We start from the raw sequence: 20,848 nt of genomic DNA on the forward strand, positions 1-20,848 counted from the left end.
CAGCGGGAGTTTGACTTGGCAGGTAGCTTGTGAATTTCATCCCGGGATCAATAACGTCTCATGTTTATCCACTTTAATACTCATAGTATTAATAATGTGAATATGCAAAGTAACTGGAGAGGAATAATGGTCTGCAAATGGACCCTGTTATGGGAAGTGTTTGTGATATGCAACAAAGGTGCCTCGTCTCTGCCGGCATCAGAGAAGTACAGAGTTTTAAAGTATTCTTCACAGAGGCATCTTAAGCCCTACTCGCGCAGGACTAGTATTACCTGGGAACCTCCAGTAATTTAAAATAATTGCGGAGGTCTTCTCTGATCTTATTCCCGTGCAAATCTGCCATGTCTGTAATTTGTCAAGTAAAATCTATCCCGTGCGAATTGGGCTTTAGATGAAGAAAACCGCTGTAACACACACACGTCAAAGCTTCTTATCTCTGATACGTCTCTGCTGCCTTCGTTTGACCTTCCTCCTGCTTTAGGTGTCATCTATGAAGTGTGGCATCCTGCCCATCAGCCAGGAGTCATTGATCCTGGGTGATATCGCCTACTACAACTACCAGGGCAGCCTGGACGAGCAGGAGGAGCGCAGAGAGCTGCAGAAGGCCCTGGGGCCGACAGCCAAGGTAGGAAAACCAAGAAAACAGAGCGAGGTCTCCCAGCTGGGCCGTCCTCATCGTTCGTAAAGAATTAGCTCACTTATTAGAAATATGCCTAATTAGCTTTCTTGCCAGCAGTTAGATGAGATTGATACCGCTCTCAGGTTGTCGGCTGTAGCTTCATATTAACTGCACAGACATAGAGGGTGGTATTGATCTTCTCATCTATTGCAGATGCAATGTCAAACTATTCCTTTAACCATGCACCTTCTTTAATAAAAAGAAAACACTCACACGGACAGAAGAAAAAATATGAAAAACAAAACTGAACATTTCAGAAAATGCAGACCAAGTCTGTGATGTGTAGACCTGATATCTAGAAAGTTGTTTTAACATGCTCAGGGAAGGAGTGTTTTTGTTCCTTGTCCTTGCAGTCAAGAAAGAGAAATTAAGTGATTATCAGGGTGTGGCTGATTTTGAAGAGGAAATTATCAAAACCGTCAAACCAGCGCATTCTGTTGATGATGTCACTTACCTTCTGCGCCTCCTTATTTGTGTTCCTGCATGTGCTTTTCTATGTGAGCATATTATTTCACTTGGTTTCTTTTGAAATGATCAGGCTTCAACAGAATTTAAATTGGCGAACATTCAGGGAAGTGAAGGTAATTTCCACTGGCGGTGTGTTGCCAGGTCCTGCTGTCGTCATCCAGTGGCCCAACCCTTGATACATGGAATCAGAAATGTTTTGGTGGTAACTTGTAAATGAATGGACCTGTAGAAAATTAAGCAAGCTAGGACCTCTAAAGACTCTGTTTGATCTGACTGTTCTGCTGTTCCTAATCACATTGTGTGTGTGTGTGTGTGTGTGTGTGTGTGTGTGTGTGTGTGTGTGTGTGTGTGTGTGTGTGTGTGTGTGTTTGTGTGTGTGTGTGTGTGTGTGTGTGTGTGTGTGTGTGTGTGTCTCACAGGTTTTGGTGCTGAGAAATCACGGTGTGGTTGCTCTTGGGGAGACCATCGAAGAGGCCTTTCACTACATCTACAATGCCCATTATGTCTGCGAAATCCAGGTACACACACACACTCTGCATTCCAGCTGCGCCGCGGTTTTGTTCCGTCCTCCGCCACGCGCCATACCACTCCAGGAGCGTCTCAGAAGCAGAGCTTCTTGCCTGCCTGACTCACAGATTTTATTGTCCTCTATAAGTACTTTAAAGAACAATCACGTGTTTATTAAGCTAGTAGTATCTAGGGCTTTGACTCCGAACTTCGTTATTCGAATATCATTCGAATATAAAAAAAAATAATGATATTCGAACGAATATTAGCCAGCCCTTAATATTCGAACCTGTTATGGGCATTATTTTTTGTAAATGCGTTTGCTTGTAAACGGTTTTTTAAGTTCAGATTCGGAGGCTTTTCACGCATTTCAAAATGTAACTACATCGCCGCGTGAACGACGCCTCTCGGCCGTGGGCCCTCGGTCGCGTTGCATTCCCCCTAATATAGAAGGCTGGCTTCGCCCAGGGCCAGGCCAGCTCAGCGGGCGCTTTCTCCGTCGCGTTCCGCTGTATCTCCTACCTACACCGGGCGCCGCACCCTGTCCCTTCTCCCCTTTCTACCTGCCTGCTCAGTGCTGCTGCACATGAGGAGAGAGCACAGAGGGGAGGGCGGGCGTTCCTCAGTCACACAACAAAAGAGAAAGGTGACCTTGCTACGAGAGAAGAGACAGAGAAATACCGCTTCGCTGGACAATACTGACGACTCTTTTTTTACAGAAAGTCGCTGTCTTTTCTACAGAAAGTCGCCAGATTTGTCGCTAGTCGCTTTTGTGAAAAAAAGTCGCTAAGTTGGCAACACCGCCCACACACACTGGCTCGACGCACACACCAGCACACGAGTATAAACCATTGACATATGGTATAAACATCAGACCACTTACATAGGCTACGGTGAAAGCTCTGAACTTCCTGTCGAAAGCACACTGTTTGTGTTTAATCCAGGGTCTGACTTCATTTTTTTTTTTTAAACTGAAGGCATTTAATGGTCAAAATATTATTAATAAATATTCGAATATATTCGAATATTAATATTAATATACAAACGAACTTCGAATATGATTTTTGGGCAAAAGTCAAAGCCCTAGTAGTATCTACCTTCCACTCCAATCAGTACTGCAATCCTTGCCTTCTTTTCTCTGGCGTTGTCCTTATAAAAAACCTCCAAGATTAATCTCTCCTCGTCTATGTTGTTGTAGAGGAGACATAATACGATATTGGGGGGGTGTTTTTTGGTAAATTGACTGGATGCTCTCGCTGTTTCCCTTCTTGCAACGGCTGTTCTAAAGCCCTGCGGAAAATAGACCTGGCGCGTATCTTTAGCAGATTGTGGAGTATGGAAGCGCATTACATTCACAAAAACAAAATGTTAGGCACCCTATCTGGTAATTATGAGTTACTATCTCATAATTATCCACTTGGATATCATTAATGGTTAAATAAAATCTATTCAGAGGAACACATTTCGAACGTAACGGGTGATGGCAAAAAATTACATAATTACAGTTTGTATAAGCAGACATATAGATATCAGACCTTTTTTTAAATGATAAGTTGTCATTTGTGTTGTGCAGTGGCAGAGCTATAATAGATCTCATGCTGTATTAATGCTTGTATCAAAGTTATTGTTATGTGTGGGATTTCCTTGCTATTTAGCTGTTGGACCCTTGCGTGTCTTTGTGTTCACTTGTGCGGAGGATTTAAGAGATGTTGTTGTGTCCCTCGCTGTAACAGGCATACCAAATCTCCTGATTGACTCTTCCCGGTCAAAGCAAAAGAAAACATTAATCCATCCTGCAAAGCCCAGCTTAATTTCTATAAATAAATCCCCCGACCATGTTTGTTGTATGCCATGTACTGTATATCCCTTGATGCTTTAGATTGAGGGGTATCCCATTTTGGTTTTGGTAAATTACGTCTTTCTCCTGCGTGGAAAATGGCCAGGAAGTATTTTCCTGCGTATTCTCCTTTTAGGTCAATTATCTAATGCCACAGATAGAATTTGGCGATAGAATAAGTGTTCTACGAGCCATCAGTCGGCTGTAGAGACTCACACGCTTCTCCCTCTGTCCTTATTTTGGGATTTCAGGTGAATGCCATCTCGTGTGCTGGCGGCGTGGACAACCTGATAGTGCTGGACAAGGAGAAGTACACATCACGAGTGTTTGACATGGCCGCAGCGAGTGCTGTCAACTTGGGCGGACAGTACAAGTGGAAGATTGGCGAGCTGGAGTTTGAGTCTCTGATGAGGATGCTGGATAACATGGTGAGTCCACATACGTCAAAGTGAGAAGATTTGTATATTCGACTCAAACACACTGATAGGAAACAAACGCTCATCTGTTCATTATTAAGCCTCAGGCTCGTTATATGACTAGATACGATGACTAGAACACTTTTCGCTTCCCTTCTGTGTACAAATAAGCTCAGACGCAAATATAAAAAATTACATGAAGGATTCAGCACATTGTCGCCTTGTTAGAGGTCGTTTTCTACAAAACCAATCCTAAAGTGATAATATGTCAACTAAATGTCTGTTTGGCTTTTCTTTGTCATTCATTGAAAAAAAAAACACAATAGTGACACAACCTAAAAGCATTTGATAGATGCATTACATTTGTTTTAAATGTCCTCCCTGGGAGAAATCCTCTGTGGTTTGTTTTATAGTACATTTCTGTTTCCATGTGCAGTGTTGGCCCCTGAGGGACAACAGAGTTTGAAGAGAGCGCCCCCTACATAAACCTAAACTGTATTATCAGAAAGTACAAGGGAAACAGGAGTACTGGGTGCTGTTAAACTGGCAAATGTTATTTGGGAAGCAAAGAACAGACAAAGTTGGAGGAAGGAGAGATTCTTTTTAAATGACCCAATTAGAAATTTGGGGGAAAGAGGGTGTAGGCGAAATGTGTTTTGAAGAGAGAAGGAGTGATGATAATTTTGCATCACCACAAAGAGTGCTGCATCTTTGGTAAATGTCTTTGCTCTCTTTCTGTCCGAGCTTCTCTTGGCGTCTGTCTCTGTCTCTCTTGCGTCCCTATTTGAGTCTCCCTCTCTCACACCCCACACTGTTTAATCTTTCTTTTACTCGCTTCCTTATTTCTTCTTCTGGTCTTTCAAGGAATCCCCCTTTTATTTAACACCTCATAAACATATCAGATAAGCTGTTGGATTCAGTACAAGACCCAGGCACAGTGATGAGAATGTGTGGATGGAAAAGAAACTGGTCACTCTCTACATCCCCCTTTAACAACCAGTATACGAAAGACCTTCCTGATTTAAATGTGTAAAATATGGGCGAATATTGCAGGAAAAGAGCATGCCATCCCAGCTGAATCGAGTCAAGTTGAAAGGTCAACTTTGTCCTTTGAACTGAGATGCATAGAAAAGGACAAAATGGAAAAGAACGGAACTTCATGGTCGAGCAGAGTGTGGAAAAATGTCTGAAAAACAGCAGGACCAAGTAAGAGTTCAGCGACCGAGTGTGGAGAAATGGGAGTGTGAGAGAAAAGAAATGATGAGGTTAAAGAGGAGACGCGTGAGTGGAAGAGGGGGAATGAGGGAGAGGGACAAGAGAGAATAGGTCAGTCAGGAAATGGCTCTCTGACTCTGTCCTCTGTGCTGCAAGAAACCCCCGTGGTCACAACACTGTTTCTCTCTTTCTTTTCCATTTGACTAACTGTGAAACTGGCAGCTCAACCAGCGTTACGGGAAGGAAAAGTCACAGAGTAAAAAATAAAACAAATTGATGATCCTTGATAGAGAAAACAATGATCATGCAATGTTTCCTGGTCATTGCTCATTGCAAAACTAAACGAACCAAATCATCTCAGATCTAAGAAAACAAACTGTTTGTGTGTTCTGGTTTCCTGCTGCAGGGCTACAGGACAGGTCACGCCTACAGGCACCCTATCATGCGAGAGAAGCCGAGGCACAAGAGCGACGTGGAGATCCCCGCCACAGTCACAGCCTTTATGTTTGAGGAGGACGGGGACGCCACACGGCTGCCCTTCAAGTTCCTGCAGCAGCGGCAGCAGAGGGAGAAGACGCGCTGGCTCAACTCGCCCAACAGCTACACCAAGGTCAGCGTGGAGGGCAGAGAGGAGCGCTACAACAGCCGGACAACCACGGTGAGCAGAGTGTTCATGTTGATGTGCAAAAACCTGAGGAAAGAATAAAGGTTTCGGTTTTATTCTGATTTCTAAATGCATGAAGCTGAGGTGAGTGAAAAGTCTTTTCTTAGGTTACACCAAATCACATGTATCGTTTGTGTGTCTACACGTGAATATGGATTTAAATAATAAACCTAAACATGAAGTGATAAAGTGAACATCATAGCTTGACTTGGCTTGACATCCAGTTTAATGTGTTGACCGCTTTGTTTTCACTGGAGTTGGTCCTCAGTGTTTAAAACCTAATACTAGGTCGCCATCTACAGGCTGAATAGAGAACTATTTTTATGTTGGTTCTGTTGCACTAGGCGTTTGACTTAGTGACTCTATAAAAGAACCCTCCAGTGATTTAGTATTGCACTTCCACAAAGTTAGATGTGTCATGGGGGACACATTTAAAGAGAATGAAAATCAAAGCAGCAGACTGTGAAATATCCTGACTGTAAGTCCCTCATAATGGTGGATCTTACAGTTCCCTTAATGCAATTTAATAGAGTTATTCATCAGACCCTCCCTAGTCTATATCCACGACGTTCCACTTCCGGGATTGCTCCGGTGACGCAGGAAATTCCGCCGGATGCATGTCTTTTCGCCAATGTCCGTTTCCTTCCACTTTCTTTGTGTTGGCATTTTAAACTCCGGTCAATTTATGAGGACGTATGGTTAACTGCTCCTCAAATCTCTGCAGGGTAAATTTGAGAAAGCTAGCTGGACTATCTGTCCAATCAGAGTTTTCTGTTGCACGACTTAAACAACTTTTGAACGTACACATTCCACCAAAACAAGTTCCTTCCCAAGGCTATTTTGGCTCTGTGCGGAGCTTAACGCCGCCCATGACGATTGTGATTGGTTTAAAGAAATGCCAATAAACCAGAGCACGTTTTTCTCCCATCCCGGAATGCTGTGTGAACTAGCCAGACCCTCTTCTGCAGCGCTTTGGAGGATGGTCTGCCAAAGCGAGACTAGACCCTCCCTGACTGATGGATGCCCATATCTCTCAAACTCCCCAAGTTTGTAACACAAACTATTTGATAAAAAATTGTGATTAAAGAATAGATGTGTTTTTAAATGCTATGAAATAGGGTTACATGGGCGCCTGGGGAGCTCACCTGGTAGAGCAGGCGCACGTATATAGAGGTTTACTCCTCGACGCAGCGGCCGCGGGTTGACTCCGCCCTGCGGCCCTTTGCTGCATGTCGTTCCCCCTCTCTCTCCCCTTTCATGTCTTCAGCTGTCCTATATAAATAAAGACCTAAAATCCCCAAAAAAGAAAAGAAATAGGGTTACATACAATAGTAACAATAGAGTTTTTACGTATTTTTACAGTGCTAGGTTGTTGTTATTTGGAGCAGACAGTTTTGATCTCACCTGTTTTCACCTGCCTTCCTTCCACAGTGGATGAAGGCAGAGGAGACGGGAACCCCGATCCGGATCGAGGACCCCAATCAGTTTGTCCCTCTCAACACAGACCCCAGTGAGGTGCTGCAGAAGAGGAACAAAGTGAGTCTGTAACTCTTTCCTCTCAGGCAGATCTTGTTAAATGTAAAGTTGTACAAAGTTGTACGAAGTTTAACGTGTCAGTCATTTACGTATTAGTTCTGGATTGTTATGACCGTAGGTTTAAATCGGTCAGAGTCGCTGTTCAAACTTCATGCTTCCTGATGACATTAATGTGTGTTTTGACCTATCATAGATCAGAGAGCAGAACCAGTTTGATTTGATGTCATCGGGGCCACGCTCTCAGCACCTTGCAGGCATCCCTGTTGATGAACCACGACGGGTAAGAACATCCACTCTTTGATGTTCAGACATTGGGAAAAGAATCTGAATTCACATGGTTGGGGAGCCTGGATAGTTCACCTGGTAGAGCGTGCGCCCCATGTACAAAGGCTCAGTCCTTGTCGCAGCGGCCACAGGTTGGACTCCGACCTGCAGCCCTTTGCTGCATGTCATTCCCTCTCTCTCTCTCTCTCTCTCTCTCTCTCTCTCTCTCTCTCTCCCCTTTCACATCTTCAGCTGTCCTATATAATAAAGGACTAAAATGCCCAAAAAAATCATCTTTAAATTCACATGGTTTGCTGGCATTACAGATATACAGAAACACTGGTGGCAAACAGTAACCTGACTCCGCCAGATGGATTGCTTCGCATTTGCTCGGCATATCCATCTGGGAACTTTCCGTTGGAGAACTTTTGGGAAGGGGCGAAAATACTGGTTAGCTGTTTGGATAAACCATCTGTCTATCACCACCTATGTTGGTGATAGATGGGCCAAATCAACCAATCAGCTCAAACTCTTGCCGAAACTAGTCGGTAGAAGAGCAAAAACATCTTTTCCTCCGAGAAAAGCCTCCAGTGCTGTTTTTTTGCTCTTCTTTCAATGAAGGAATACTTTCTAATTCGGATAAAACTTGCACGATAGCTACGCTCATCTCATCTAAACACCTAAACCCGCCTCAAAACCAACGCTGATTGGCCCGGTCGTTTGGCGAACGGCTCCAAATTTTCTCTATCTCAAGATGCCAGACTGATCTGCGAGTGGAAAACTGGAGCTCGCGAGATCAGGACGGTCTCACGAGGCTAGGCAAACAGTGGCTTAGATAAAAACGGGTGTCTGACACCAACTCTTGTTTGGCTTAAGCTATGCACCAAATCATGTCGTGGCTAAAGTTGGCCAGTTTAACAATACAAATAATAAACAAAAGAAAGATACAAATGTTTTTCACAATTTAAAAACTAAAAGAATGTCGATGGCTTTAAACAGTTTGATGTTACTTCCAACCAGAAAATGGTTTTGTTTCCTGCTGAAAGAGGCACCCGTTTACTGCAGAGTTCTCTGAAACCAGGGGGAGTTCAGAATATTCTTAATTGTGAGTTTTATTGTCATTTCAACCATATACACTGTATATAGTGAAACGAAACGTTTTACCGTGAATCAAGTGGTGTTACACATTTAAAATATATTTTAAAAAACACCATATAAAAAAGACATTTGAGACGGGCTACATTTAGTGCACATACATTATAGACTATACATAAAGTGCAAGACAGACAAGGGACAGGACAGACAACAGACAACAAAAGACAGGGCATAAGTAGACTTGTAACAGAACACTGATTGTTATAAATGAGGTGAAGGTAGAATATATAGAATTTAGCAGCAGAAAAAAAAAATCGAATCATTTTGAGCCAGTTTAATGATGCCTATTGACCACTAGGTGGAAGTAAGTGAGAACATTTTGCACAGACAAAGGGAACCTCGAGTAAGCTGAGAGTTGCACTTAGTTATCAAGAGAAATGATTAAATAGACTGTGATAAATAAACATTTAGGAAAGATTACGGTACAAATATAAAATTTTGACATTTCGATGCTGATGGTTTTGTCATTGGTGTCTTGTCTTGAAGGATCTGGTGCAGAGAAAAGTTCTGGTAAATATCCACAAGCATTTCCCAATTGTTGCCATTGCAGTGTGTTTTTTTTTTTTTTTATGTGGATTACTTTTACACCTTGTTGCCAGATCAGAACAGAAAACATTGCACGTTTTTTAATGTTGTATTTTTTAGATTGACACCAATGTTAAATGAATTTTCAGCAGTTTTATTTCTGCTTCACACAAAGTTGCACTCGTTTTCCCGTGTGTGGGTTCTTGAGATGAGAAGTTGTGTTGGAGCATGATGGTTTTTTTACACAAAAATCTAAGAAGACATGTTATAAAATGTGTTTTTTGTGTGCATGTGTGTGACTTGTTTTGTGAGTATGATGGTGGCCCCAGTCTAAACTGCATTAGTACACATCTCTTGCATTTATTTTCCAAAATCTGTTAAAAAGATGTTGGTTTGCAAAATAATTGGTTGAGAATTTCTGTGTAGTGTGATTACATGAGTTCTGTGTGATGTGGTCGTCACTTTTATCTTTAAATGAACAGCCTTAGTTATGTCATAATGAATGATTGTCCCTCTCAGACAGTGTGTGTGGGTGTACCATTGGGAGTGTGTATATGATTGTTTTTTTTTCCTTTCTTGTTTCTGTGTTTGTGTGTTTGTGTGTGTGTGTGCGTGTGTGTGTGAGAAAAAAAGAGGGATCTGTTATTTTGTGTGTGTATGCATTTATGCTCTGATGCGTACATCAGTTTGTGTGTGTGTGTGTGTGTGTGTGTGTGTGTGTGTGTGTGTGTGTGTGTGTGTGTGCGTGTGCTTTGTTTTTCTGCATTTCACAGAGCGTGTATGTGCATGTGCCTCCTGACTGTTTCTGTGTGTGTGCGCCCATGCTCACCCCTCTCCCTGTCTCCTCCCCAGCCATACGTGCCCACAGAGGAGGAGCAGATGGCTCCGCTGCCTCCCAACCCCTTCAGTGAGCTGTCAGAGGAGTACCGCAAGAACGTGGAGAGCAAGCAACTACTCAATGGTACGACACACATGCATAAACACACACACTCGGACAAACATGCAAACTCATACAGGCCCGACAATAAATTCATGAATGTCCCTAGGTGTGTGTGGATTTGATTCTGAAATCTTTTACACTCAAATTGCAAACACCACAAGAGCCCAGTCACACTGAGAGACATATGGACTGCACACACTGGCACGCACACACTGGCAAGCACACACTGGCACGCACGCACGCACGCACACAGACAGACAGACACATGAAAAGGTTAATTTAACATCAAATTATCAAATTATTGAGCAAGTTTGAAACAATCAATAATCAATCTGTAAGCCAAATTTTGAAAGCATGCAGGTAGACATCAGTTAGAGCCAGCAATATTTATCACTAGATTTTAAGGGAAGCAGCAGGTCTCTAATAGTTAAATTTTTGGTTTACTGTTTAGAATTTGCTCTTACTGCTGTCTTTTAAAGTAAAATGTAATGTTCAACTGGAAAATATCATCCTCTGGACACACATTATCTCTATTGCAACTCTTTAATAACAACATCTGAGCTGTCCATGCAAAAATCTACTATCTTCCTATTATTCCCAGATATTGGTATCGGCCTCAAAAAGTGATATGAGTTCAGCTTTAGTTTGTATCTCTGACATGCACTGAGAGTAAAATCTATTGGATTTGACCTAACAGTGAAGTCTCAATCTAGCAGATCAATCTATCTAACTGGTTGCTACCTACGGTAGTGTGCTCTCTGAGCTTTTTCATTTGTTCAAAAGACTTTCAACTGTAGAAAAGACAAGACCCTAATAGCCAGATGTGAGCATGTGAGCATGTCCTGCTGAAGGCTGTAAAAGTTGTTAATATGCACCATCTGACATTTTCAAGTGCTTAGAATCTGCTAAAACAGCAGGAGCATATTTCAAACTGAGCTCGAACCAAATCAGGATTTCTTAAATCTGTCCCTTCGCATCTTCTTCCTCCTCCTCCTCCTCAAATCTTGACTTGCAGATTGATTACTGCACATCTTGATTTTGTTCTGTGCTCTGTCAGCAATTTAGTTGTTAATAAACATCCATATAATCTTAGGGTCTGTAGCGCTGTCACCTTAACAGCGATCCCAGTGGACACTCCCGTTTTCTAACACACTGCCTGGGGTTTCACATACAAACACTCACCTATATACCTTATGACATAAGGGCCTGTCCCCACAGGCTCCACTGCTGCATTCATCTGTGTTAACTTTGTGTGTGTGCGCACACACTCACACACAGGATTGTCAATGCTAATCAAATTAGCTCTCTGTCCAATGCCATTCAGACAGGCAGGGGGGAAATCAATAGTGAAGGGGGGTTGTCCACTAGTCCCAATTCTGAACAGGCTCCTGCCACGTTGGTCCAGATTAATGTGTGTGTGTGTGTGTGTGTGTGTGTGTGTGTGTGTGTGTGTGTCCATGTGTGTGTGTGAGTGTCCGTGTGCGTGTGTGGGTGCATCAGCATGAACATGTGTTCATGCATGTTTATAGGATCATCCAAAGGGATCATCCTTATGTGCATATGAAACAACGCACATGTGCTAATGCATGTGTGTGTGTGTGTGCGTGCGTGCGTGTGTGGGCACATGTACTGTATGAGAGTCCGGTGTGACTAAGATGGCAGACCGAACAGACAGCAGGTCTTCACACCCGCCACATGAGCAGAGCCCGTTGCTATGACACTGTTGCCCCCACAGCCCCACGAATCCCCGGTGGCCAATCTGGATGCAAGCTGGAGACCGTCTGTAATGGCCTGATATATGCCCGGGCTACACACACACATACGCGCGCGCACACACACACACACACACACACACACACACACACACACACACACACACACACACACACACACACACACACACACACACTCACTCGTAGGTTTAGCTTGTGATTAGTGGTATCCAGTCCACTCCGTGTATTAATTTTGTAAATTGAAGTGTGATAATTTTAAAAATGAAATGTCAAAACTGATCCAATTAAAGCACATGTGGTGTAGAGTATAAAATGTGCATATTGCAGCTGTCAGTTGAAAACTACCCACTGTAACAAGTGCGTAACTTTATGCATTTAACATCTGATATAGAACAGCACTTTCACTGCACAGACCAGGCTGTCATGCAAACAGGTTCTATATGCTGTTGTGAATGACTGTGGCACCTTAGCCAACTCAATGTGTAACCCTGAATGTGCTAATGAATGTGTTAAAGTGATATGGGATTGCAATTCATTCACACTAATCAGTATTTAACACTAATGAAATTACTAATGCAGAGCTGGACTGTAACATTTACTGTACATACAAAAGTTGTTCGAAAAGCTGTTTTTTTATGTAATGGATACAAAAACCAGATACAAAAAAAGTGCTCAATTAGTTTTCATGCATTACGAGCCATGAAGGACCATAAGGTGCTCCTGGTGAAAAAACTGATGATACAAGTCATTATTGCTTATTTTCTTCATTTTTGGCCCAAAATTTGGACAACATAATTTGGTTAACAAAATCATTATGATACAATTCCACTAAAAGTCTAAATACACTAATAATACCCAGCCCTAGCTTTTAATATAATTCATCTCCAGCTTTGGGCATCTAGCCTGCAGCTCAACCCAAGCTAGTGTTGAGGGCAAGAAAATGTTACAGTGCATGCTCAGCCTTCAGGAAAAAAAACAGATAACAAGTGACGATCAACAAAAATTTTGTGGAAAAGCAGCTGTGCATGGCCTGATTCTAACGTGTGTGTTACACTAATCTCTTGAACACCCCCTTCCCACTCCCTCACCCTCCCTCTGACCCTTCATCCCAAATCCCCCTCCACAACCTCTCATCCCACTCACCCCTGCTGTCGTCCCACTACTTCAATCCTCTACACCACCCTGCAATCCTCTCATCCATCCCTCACCCCCCCTCGACCCGCACCCCGCCCCTCCTGCAGATGCAGAGCACGAGCTAACCTCCGACGACGGCTCCACTCTCTCTCAGTCTCTGTCTCTCACCCAGTCTCCGCAAAGCACTCCAGCTAAAGAAGGTATCACTCACTCAGAGAGAGAGAGAGAGACACTTTGTCAGAATGATCTTCCCTACCTTGCTGTGTGTCTTTAAGCGTTAAGAGGAGTGTTTGAGTGTGTGTGCATGAGAGTGCAAATTAAAAATGAAATGGTCTAAGAGCTCTAACTGATCTGTGCTATAAGTTTGTACCGCCCTAATGATTTTTCTTGTAAAAGCGTACCCGACTACAATGAAACTGCAATAATAATAATAATCATCCCATCCCTCCATTTAACACCTAATTTGTGCTTTTTTCACAAATACATTTCTGCGGTTAGGAATATTGATCGTAACCCACCAGAAGTGTTGAAGCAAACCTTTAAAGCACTTACTTATTCTGCATTACTGCTGAGAGTTTTCTACAGCATCCATTTATATTTTCAACATGTTAGGGATACAAAAATAGATTCAGAGGCTCTGGTGTCTGCTCATTTCAGTATGATAATCAAGGACTTCTTTAATATACTGTAGGTAATCCATCCCAGCAGCAATTGTCCAACTTGAACCGCTTACCTTGTTGGTGCATTCAGGGACATCTAAGCTTTCAGAATAGTTTGACAACTTGGAAAAACGTTGCCTTCTTGCAGAGAGTTAGACGAGAAGATTGATACCACTCTCATGTCTTAACGTTTGGAGCTAGAGCCAGGCGTTGGGTTAGCATAGCTTAGCATAAAGACTAAATACAAAAATATGCCTAATACTAGCACATCTAAGACTTAATAATTCAAAGTGTTACATCTTATTGTTTAATCCATTCAAAACAAGTGTAAATGGACAATTTGGGGTTTTACATAGTCATGTATTGTAACTATTTAATGATGAACAGTTTTTTTTGTCCGCCCAGCACTTCTGTTTTTATGCTAAGCTAAGCTAATGCTCTCCCAGCTGTAGCTCCATACTTAACGCTCTGACCTGAGTGGTATCAATCTCCTCGTCTTTTCCCCAAAATGTCAAACTATGATCACACAGTTTTTTTGCTAGCTAACTGTCAATCTTGAGTGTTGGAGCATACTTAAAGGTGCCTCTAACTAGAATTGTCAAAACCAGTTCACAACAACACAAGATCTTTTGGATCTCTCTTGTCTTCGGCGTAATACATCGCAGACCTGCTGGGTTGGTAACATGAGCATGCTATGATGTCACATCACATGATTCTGGGTATTAAATTATTGCCCCTCACTGCCATTTTGATCCACAGTCTTGTATCTATTAACCGAGAAATCCTTGTGTCTGACATTTGAAGCCAGTTGGTGTACCTCCAAGAGAGACAAAGATCACAGCGGCCTCCTTACAAGTTGTAAATAATGACACTATGGGATTGACTTCCTGTCAGCTTCCCTCCAGCACAAACATGCAAAACCACACAATGAGTAACAATTAAGCCACAACAGCACATTGGCTCAGGGGACTCATATTGTCTGACACCACCTCTATGAGGTCAGCCCGGCGTAGTTGTGCTGAAACCAGGCCAATTGTTGTGTGCAATGCTTTTAATGTCACCCCGTGTGTTTCTTTTGTGCTTAAGATGAAAATAACACAAGAAGTCATCACTTGTTTCAAGTTTTAGTATAGCAGCATGATGCTGCTACTCTGCATTTCCTAACCTGCATTTGCAACCCAGAGAAAGAGATGTGACACTGGCAGGCCTGTTACGTGAACAGTCATTAAGGAAGTGGGTGTAAGCCAGTGTTCAAACCCATTTTTTATTTTATTTTTTTTAAGTTTTAAGGAGGACAGACTCTCTGGGCTATCAGGTCACTGGAGTTTTATGCAGGGATATTATGAAATATGTGGAGCACTGGGACACTGTGTCTCTTTATGTGAAGCGGAAGTTCAACACAGTTCAAATGGTATTAGTGTGTTTGGTATAGCAGGGACGGCAAAGCCTAACATTAACTACATGAGCACTGTGAGGCATTCAGGGGGTTGACATATTAACATGAACACCTGTAAAATATTTTGCAGTCCAAAACAGTTTTCCTGCCAGTAGTATTTTACAAGCTGTTTATGTCAAAAAACATAGATTCTGTTGCATTTTGCAACTGTTCATGTTAGCGAGTTCACCTATTCTATGATGGGCAAAAAGCCTAATATTTTCTATGGATTAACAATTGTATATGTGTAAATACTGATAAAAAAAATACTTGATACAATTTCAAAAGATACGTCGGATAAAACGTAACAAATGAGCAGAGAAATGATTTATCGGGTAATTAAGTTTATGTCTATTTTTTTTAACATGTTACACCTACGACTGGTTCCAGCCAGTGATCAAATAAAAAGACAAAATTCAGTTTTTTATTTCCTGGCTTTGGTGACTTTTTAAAAATTTTATTTTTGCATGCCTTTACCCACCTTTTTTAAGTATATTGATGGCATACATCATTAAAAATGTTATCTATCAAATGTAAATAATATGAAATGGCAATATATGGAGGAAAGCGCAAATTATACTTTACATGTAGCACTAAGGGTCTTTGTGACTTGACTTCATATTGCATTGTTTGTGCTTGTTATTATTGGACTTACAGTGAATATAATAGGAGATCAGTGTTTCCCAACATGTGATTTACAAAAATGTCCCACATTGTCTACTCCACATTAGGACTCGCCTTTGCACTAATGTCATATGAAGCACAGGTGATATTTTTATTTATTGGTTGTGGGTGTTGCCTCTTATATAGGGTGTCTCTTGCAGAATTGAGTGATGTGACCGCTCTTTGTTTCTCATTCCTTGTCCTTACCTAACCTGTGTGTCTCACTTCTCCTCCCTCAGACAACCACACGGGCCTGATGAACGGCAAAGACGAGCACGGCGACGCAGACGAGGAGCTGTGCAAGCGCATCAGCCAGCTGACCACCAGCGTGGAGAGCGTGGAAATCACAGTGCGCACCGGCGAGAAGATCGAGGAGGCGCTGTCCCCCGAGAGCTCGCCCTCCAAGTCGCCCAACACCAAGAAGAAGAAGAAGTTCCGCACCCCGTCCTTCCTGAAGAAGAACAAAAAGAAAGAGAAGACGGAGGCCTGAGAGCTGAAGGGAAGGCCGCCTGCGCAGAAGAAGAAAGAGGGGAGGCAGCCACCTTTTCTGTTTAATGTCTGTGTTTTTATTTTGTCTCTGTTTTAAATGTCCTTTTTATGTTTTTTATTTTGTTTGACACTTTTTAACAAAAGGTATAATGTGCAAAAGAAAGAAGAACAACGGATTGCATAAAAAATGATTGGTTTGCAACAAAAAAGCAAGGTCTCCTTCTGCTAAAAGACAAGAGTGCTTGTGAAATTTTGGGATGGGTATGTGGGTCCACAAATTAGAGTTGCAGCAGATATGGGGTGACGGGTGACTTGGGAGGGTGTTGGGTGTGTGCACACCTGATCACCTATGCAGTACTCTAACAGGGCTCCTTGGAAGCCTTAAAGTGTAATTTAAGGCCGTTTAGTTCCTGAATAACTGGCTCCTCCTGTGTTGTTTCCCAGGCTGAACATAAAACTTGAAACCACCTCGCATATTTCTTGCTTCAAAATCCAATTTTATTAAATGATTGGGTTGGAACATGAGTGTTGTAAAACTGCACAAGTTAAAACTAAACCTTTTTTTTTTTTTTTAAGACTCCAACAGTCTTTTAAGGTTTTGTTTTTACATTCTGGTCACCTGACTCTACATAGGGAACTGAGAGGCCACATGAAATTTAAAGTCACACTGGAAAACATGGTCTCGGAAAGAAAGAAAAAGAACAGCCACAGGGTTTGTGTTGATGTATTTACTGTGAGAAAAGTTTTCTCTCTGCTCTCGCCCACTCTTCTGATACAAACCTTCTCTTCAGGTGATTGTGGTTGAACTAGAAGATAAGTTCAAGACTGGACTGGTTAAGATAGTGAGGATGAAGGCTGGCAGTTTATTACAACTAAGTTGACATGATCTCAAAGAGCCGCTGACTCACTCAGAATATTTATGTAGCATTTTCATATCTTCTCCTCTTAATCTCAATGGTTTCTTTGCCAAACTAAACGGAAGAAAAGAAGAAACAATCTCATTTCAGTAAAGCGTCACTGTTTGTGTCTAGTTTGTCATCTCGTGAAATTTTATCTTTTTTTATTGAACACAAAATTGGTATTAGTCAACTCTGTTTTGTACTCATTTGTAAGCTTTTACAGAGAATTACAGATGTTACGCATGTTTTCTCTTTTTTTTGCAAGAACTGAATTTATATGGCTGACTATTTTCTTTAGTGATGCCTGAATGCTCAAATTATATTCTAATCTTCAGAGTACACAAATTTACTATATAATACAGATATATGAAAACTGGATATGTTGGCTATAGATTTTTAACTATATATTTTTTATTTTATTGTGCTGCACTTTTCTTTTGGTATATAACACATTTTAGTTGCAGGTGGTTTCACCAGTTAAGGAGATTGTGAAGTTATTGGTAAAAGTTGTGCAAGTAGCAAGCGAGGCATGGTGTCGGAGAAAGGTCAGGACCCAGAAAGTGAGTCGAATGAAGAAAGAAAGAATAGTCTTTCATTGGTGTCACACGTGAGAAATGATCTCTACTGCTCAACTCAAACAGAACAGGAAGTGTAGTGCGGAAATACAACGTCCAACTAATCTGCAGTCGCCAGCTGAAATGAGAATCATGGATGGTGGAGTGTGGAGTGGTGACATCTTTTGTTTGGTGTGTTTTGTTTTTAAAGCCATATTGTAATTTTCTTTTTTTTTCTCCATCGTTTTTTAATGATGAGACAAGGGTTGCGATTCTCGTCTGCCTGCTCGGGCGTCAAGGACCCTAACAAGACCTCTGATAAATCACCCCAGTGACTGCATCGACACCCCTCAGGCTCCCAAAACCTTTTTTTTTTTTTTCTTTTTCAGTGGCCACATTCACAGCAACTACGCTTCCTTGCTTAATTGGCCATTTTTTTCCCTCCTGGAACTGGAACATTTTAAGGAGGTCGTACGGACATTTTATTTCTATTTGATCGCTCTGCGAGCCCGGTCGTCATTTCAGCTTCTTAAGCCTCCCCTCATGTAATTTCTCTAGTAAACACGATTGTGTTGTAAATGTCAGATGACCCACAGTTGAACTCTGCAAAGCCAAAGTGTGATGGGTTGCCACATCTCCTCCCCCTGCAGTTTAACCAGATGTACCAATATCCCAGCTAGCAATGTGAAGTATTGGATTTGGGGGAGGGAGGGTTTAGAGACACATCTTTAGCTGTGTTAAACGATAGCTTTTGGCTCTGGGCAAAGAGCTGAGGTCACACAACTAAGAGATGGAGAAGGGAGGTGTGAGTTTGGAAATGGAAGTGCATATGTGTGTAGTAGAGAGGGGCAGGGGGTAAGGACAACCTGACACTAACGCACCACGTTTTTATCACTTCCTTCATACCATCTCTTCTCTCGGAAAGTTTTTTCATCCTCCATTTGTATCGCAGTACGCTTTCTTTTTTTTCTCATAGTTTGCAGAGAGCACTAGGCTTTTCTAATTAACCATTTTATGAGCATACATTGCTCCCAGATGAACTGAATGTGCATTGCATCTTTTTTATTTTCCCCTCTTCTGTTTCCGACTGTTTGCACCTTGCTTTACTAATATCTCTCTATCCACCTTTTTCTGTTTTTAAAAAAAGAACGAGTTTTGCTTTGGCATGCCAGAATGAGCCAAGCTACTTTGTGACCTGTGAAAAGCCTATATGAATGGTTATCTAATGGAGTTGCTTTTAGATGTATTGCTAATCAGTGTACATTCACAAATAAAACTGTATTTTAAGAAACGGAAGCTCATTTTTCATGTTTGTTCATCACAATCCGCGTCATTCCTCAAAACAATTTTTAAGTTTAACATAATCCATACACACTCATTTTCCTTTACGCCATGATCATGACTTGAGCAGTTGAAGATGAAGTGGACACATTCAGTTTAACAAGCTTAACGCTGCATTTTTCGTGATAATTTTACAGTATTGTGGAAAAGCTTCAAAGAAGGAACTATGCTGAAATACAGTACTTTAGTTTTAAATAAGCAGGAAAAAACAGTAACCGGTGCCTTTTATCATCTTTATTCATGATGTTAATTGAGAATGAAGTAAGTCTGGTGTGTGTGTGTGTGTGTGTGTGTGTGTGTGTGTGTGTGTGTGTGTGTGTGTGTGTGTGTGTGTGTGTGTGTGTGTGTGTGTGTGTGTGTGTGTGTGTGTGTGTGTGTGTGTGTGTGTGTGTGTGTGAGAGAGAATAGTTCAATCAGGAAGTCATGGCACATTTATAGCAATGATTGACTAAATGCAAGTGAAAACGTGACAATGAACATAACAGAGGCACAGGACATGCGAAAGCACTTAAGCAGACTTGCTGTGAAATGCAGAACAATTACACATCACACATTGAGATGTGCATTGCTCTGTGAATATAGAGAGAGCAGTAAATAAGGTATTTCTCCAAAATGCTGTATATTCAGAAAGTACACATTACCATAGATTTGCTTCACCATCAATATGATATATATTTTGTTATTGACCTACTATAAATACTGTGTCATTTTATTTACCTGTAAATACATGTATACTGTAGTATTCTTTAAAGCAGTGGTTTTCAACCTGGGGGCCGGGACGATAATTACAGGTGTAGGAAATAAAGAAATCAAAATTCTGCGACACCAAATAGGTTTTAATTTTTCAGACTTTTCTCTCGTTGTTGGGTGTTTCTTGTGAAACACTGTGTAGTTTTTACATCTATAGAAAATATTCAAATAAAACTAAATCCGGCGCTTACATTATTCACAACGCAACTCTACCACAGACAGAGCAGTCTGGTATGTTATGCTAGCAGAACGCTAATGTAGCCTCCAGCAGAGATGGGGAGCAGGCAACAGATGTCTAGTAAGCTTACTTCTTTTTTAACTCCGCACCCCCAGATTCTTCTCATTTTCAAATTTGTAGCCTCAACAAGTCTTCCAAACCATACGATCATATAGTTCAACAAGTCTTCCAAACCATACGATCATATAGTTCGTTTATTCCTAAATACCCTCTAATACGACCCATAGGAGCATTTCATAAATTAACGCCCCTAGCTGTGACAGGAAATAGCTACAACCAGCAGGATCTTTTTCCGTCCTCGTCTCTAAACATAACGGTCACAGTTTTAAACACGTCGTTAACGTTAACAGTCGCAGTTTGTTTAGGTTTAGGCAACAAAACTACTTAGTTTAGAAAAAGATCATGGTTTGGGTTAAGATCAATACATTTGTTACATTACTTCACTTCCTGGTTAAAAAAAACCATTTTATTTTCAAACGGCACACAAACCCCGGCCTCCTGGGGGAAAGTCCTGTGTTTGTTTGGGGCTTTCATACTTCGTCACCTTACTTCCTGCTTTGCTCCTGTCATAATTACTATGGCCACTAGAGGTTGCAGTCTAACTTATGACTTATAGGGTCATTTTTCTGGGGAGGGCAGTCTCTGTAGTCTTCAGACCCAACTGACGCTGACTAAAGTGACATCACTTGAGGAAATTTATCAAATTTCATGCAGCTCCCTCTTGAGCCACAAAAAGCTTTATAAAAC

The 20,848-nt window shown here is 41.6% G+C and overlaps 1 protein-coding gene across 8 annotated transcripts in view; it reads left to right on the top strand.

The window, feature by feature from the left end:
• Positions 1-19,063, top strand: part of add3a (adducin 3 (gamma) a) — a 112,147-nt gene extending 93,084 nt beyond the window's left edge. For 4 of the 8 annotated variants that reach the window (XM_039780467.1, XM_039780397.1, XM_039780623.1 and 1 more), the window contains 10 exons: positions 482-625; positions 1,567-1,665; positions 3,743-3,919; positions 5,529-5,780; positions 7,218-7,322; positions 7,516-7,602; positions 9,228-9,251; positions 10,119-10,227; positions 13,181-13,273; positions 16,070-16,320. In XM_039780467.1, coding sequence (XP_039636401.1) covers positions 482-625; positions 1,567-1,665; positions 3,743-3,919; positions 5,529-5,780; positions 7,218-7,322; positions 7,516-7,602; positions 9,228-9,251; positions 10,119-10,227; positions 13,181-13,273; positions 16,070-16,320 — 1,341 coding nt within the window. Of the gene's footprint in view, positions 1-481; positions 626-1,566; positions 1,666-3,742; positions 3,920-5,528; positions 5,781-7,217; positions 7,323-7,515; positions 7,603-9,227; positions 9,252-10,118; positions 10,228-13,180; positions 13,274-16,069 lie in introns of all 8 variants that reach the window. The other 4 variants (XM_039780536.1, XM_039780783.1, XM_039780704.1 and 1 more) reach the window with 4 other exon arrangements.
• Positions 19,064-20,848: the final 1,785 nt, after the last annotated feature.

Source organism: Perca fluviatilis, chromosome 1 (genome assembly GCF_010015445.1).
Source record: "Perca fluviatilis chromosome 1, GENO_Pfluv_1.0, whole genome shotgun sequence".
In the NCBI taxonomy this organism is placed as follows: domain Eukaryota; kingdom Metazoa; phylum Chordata; class Actinopteri; order Perciformes; family Percidae; genus Perca; species Perca fluviatilis.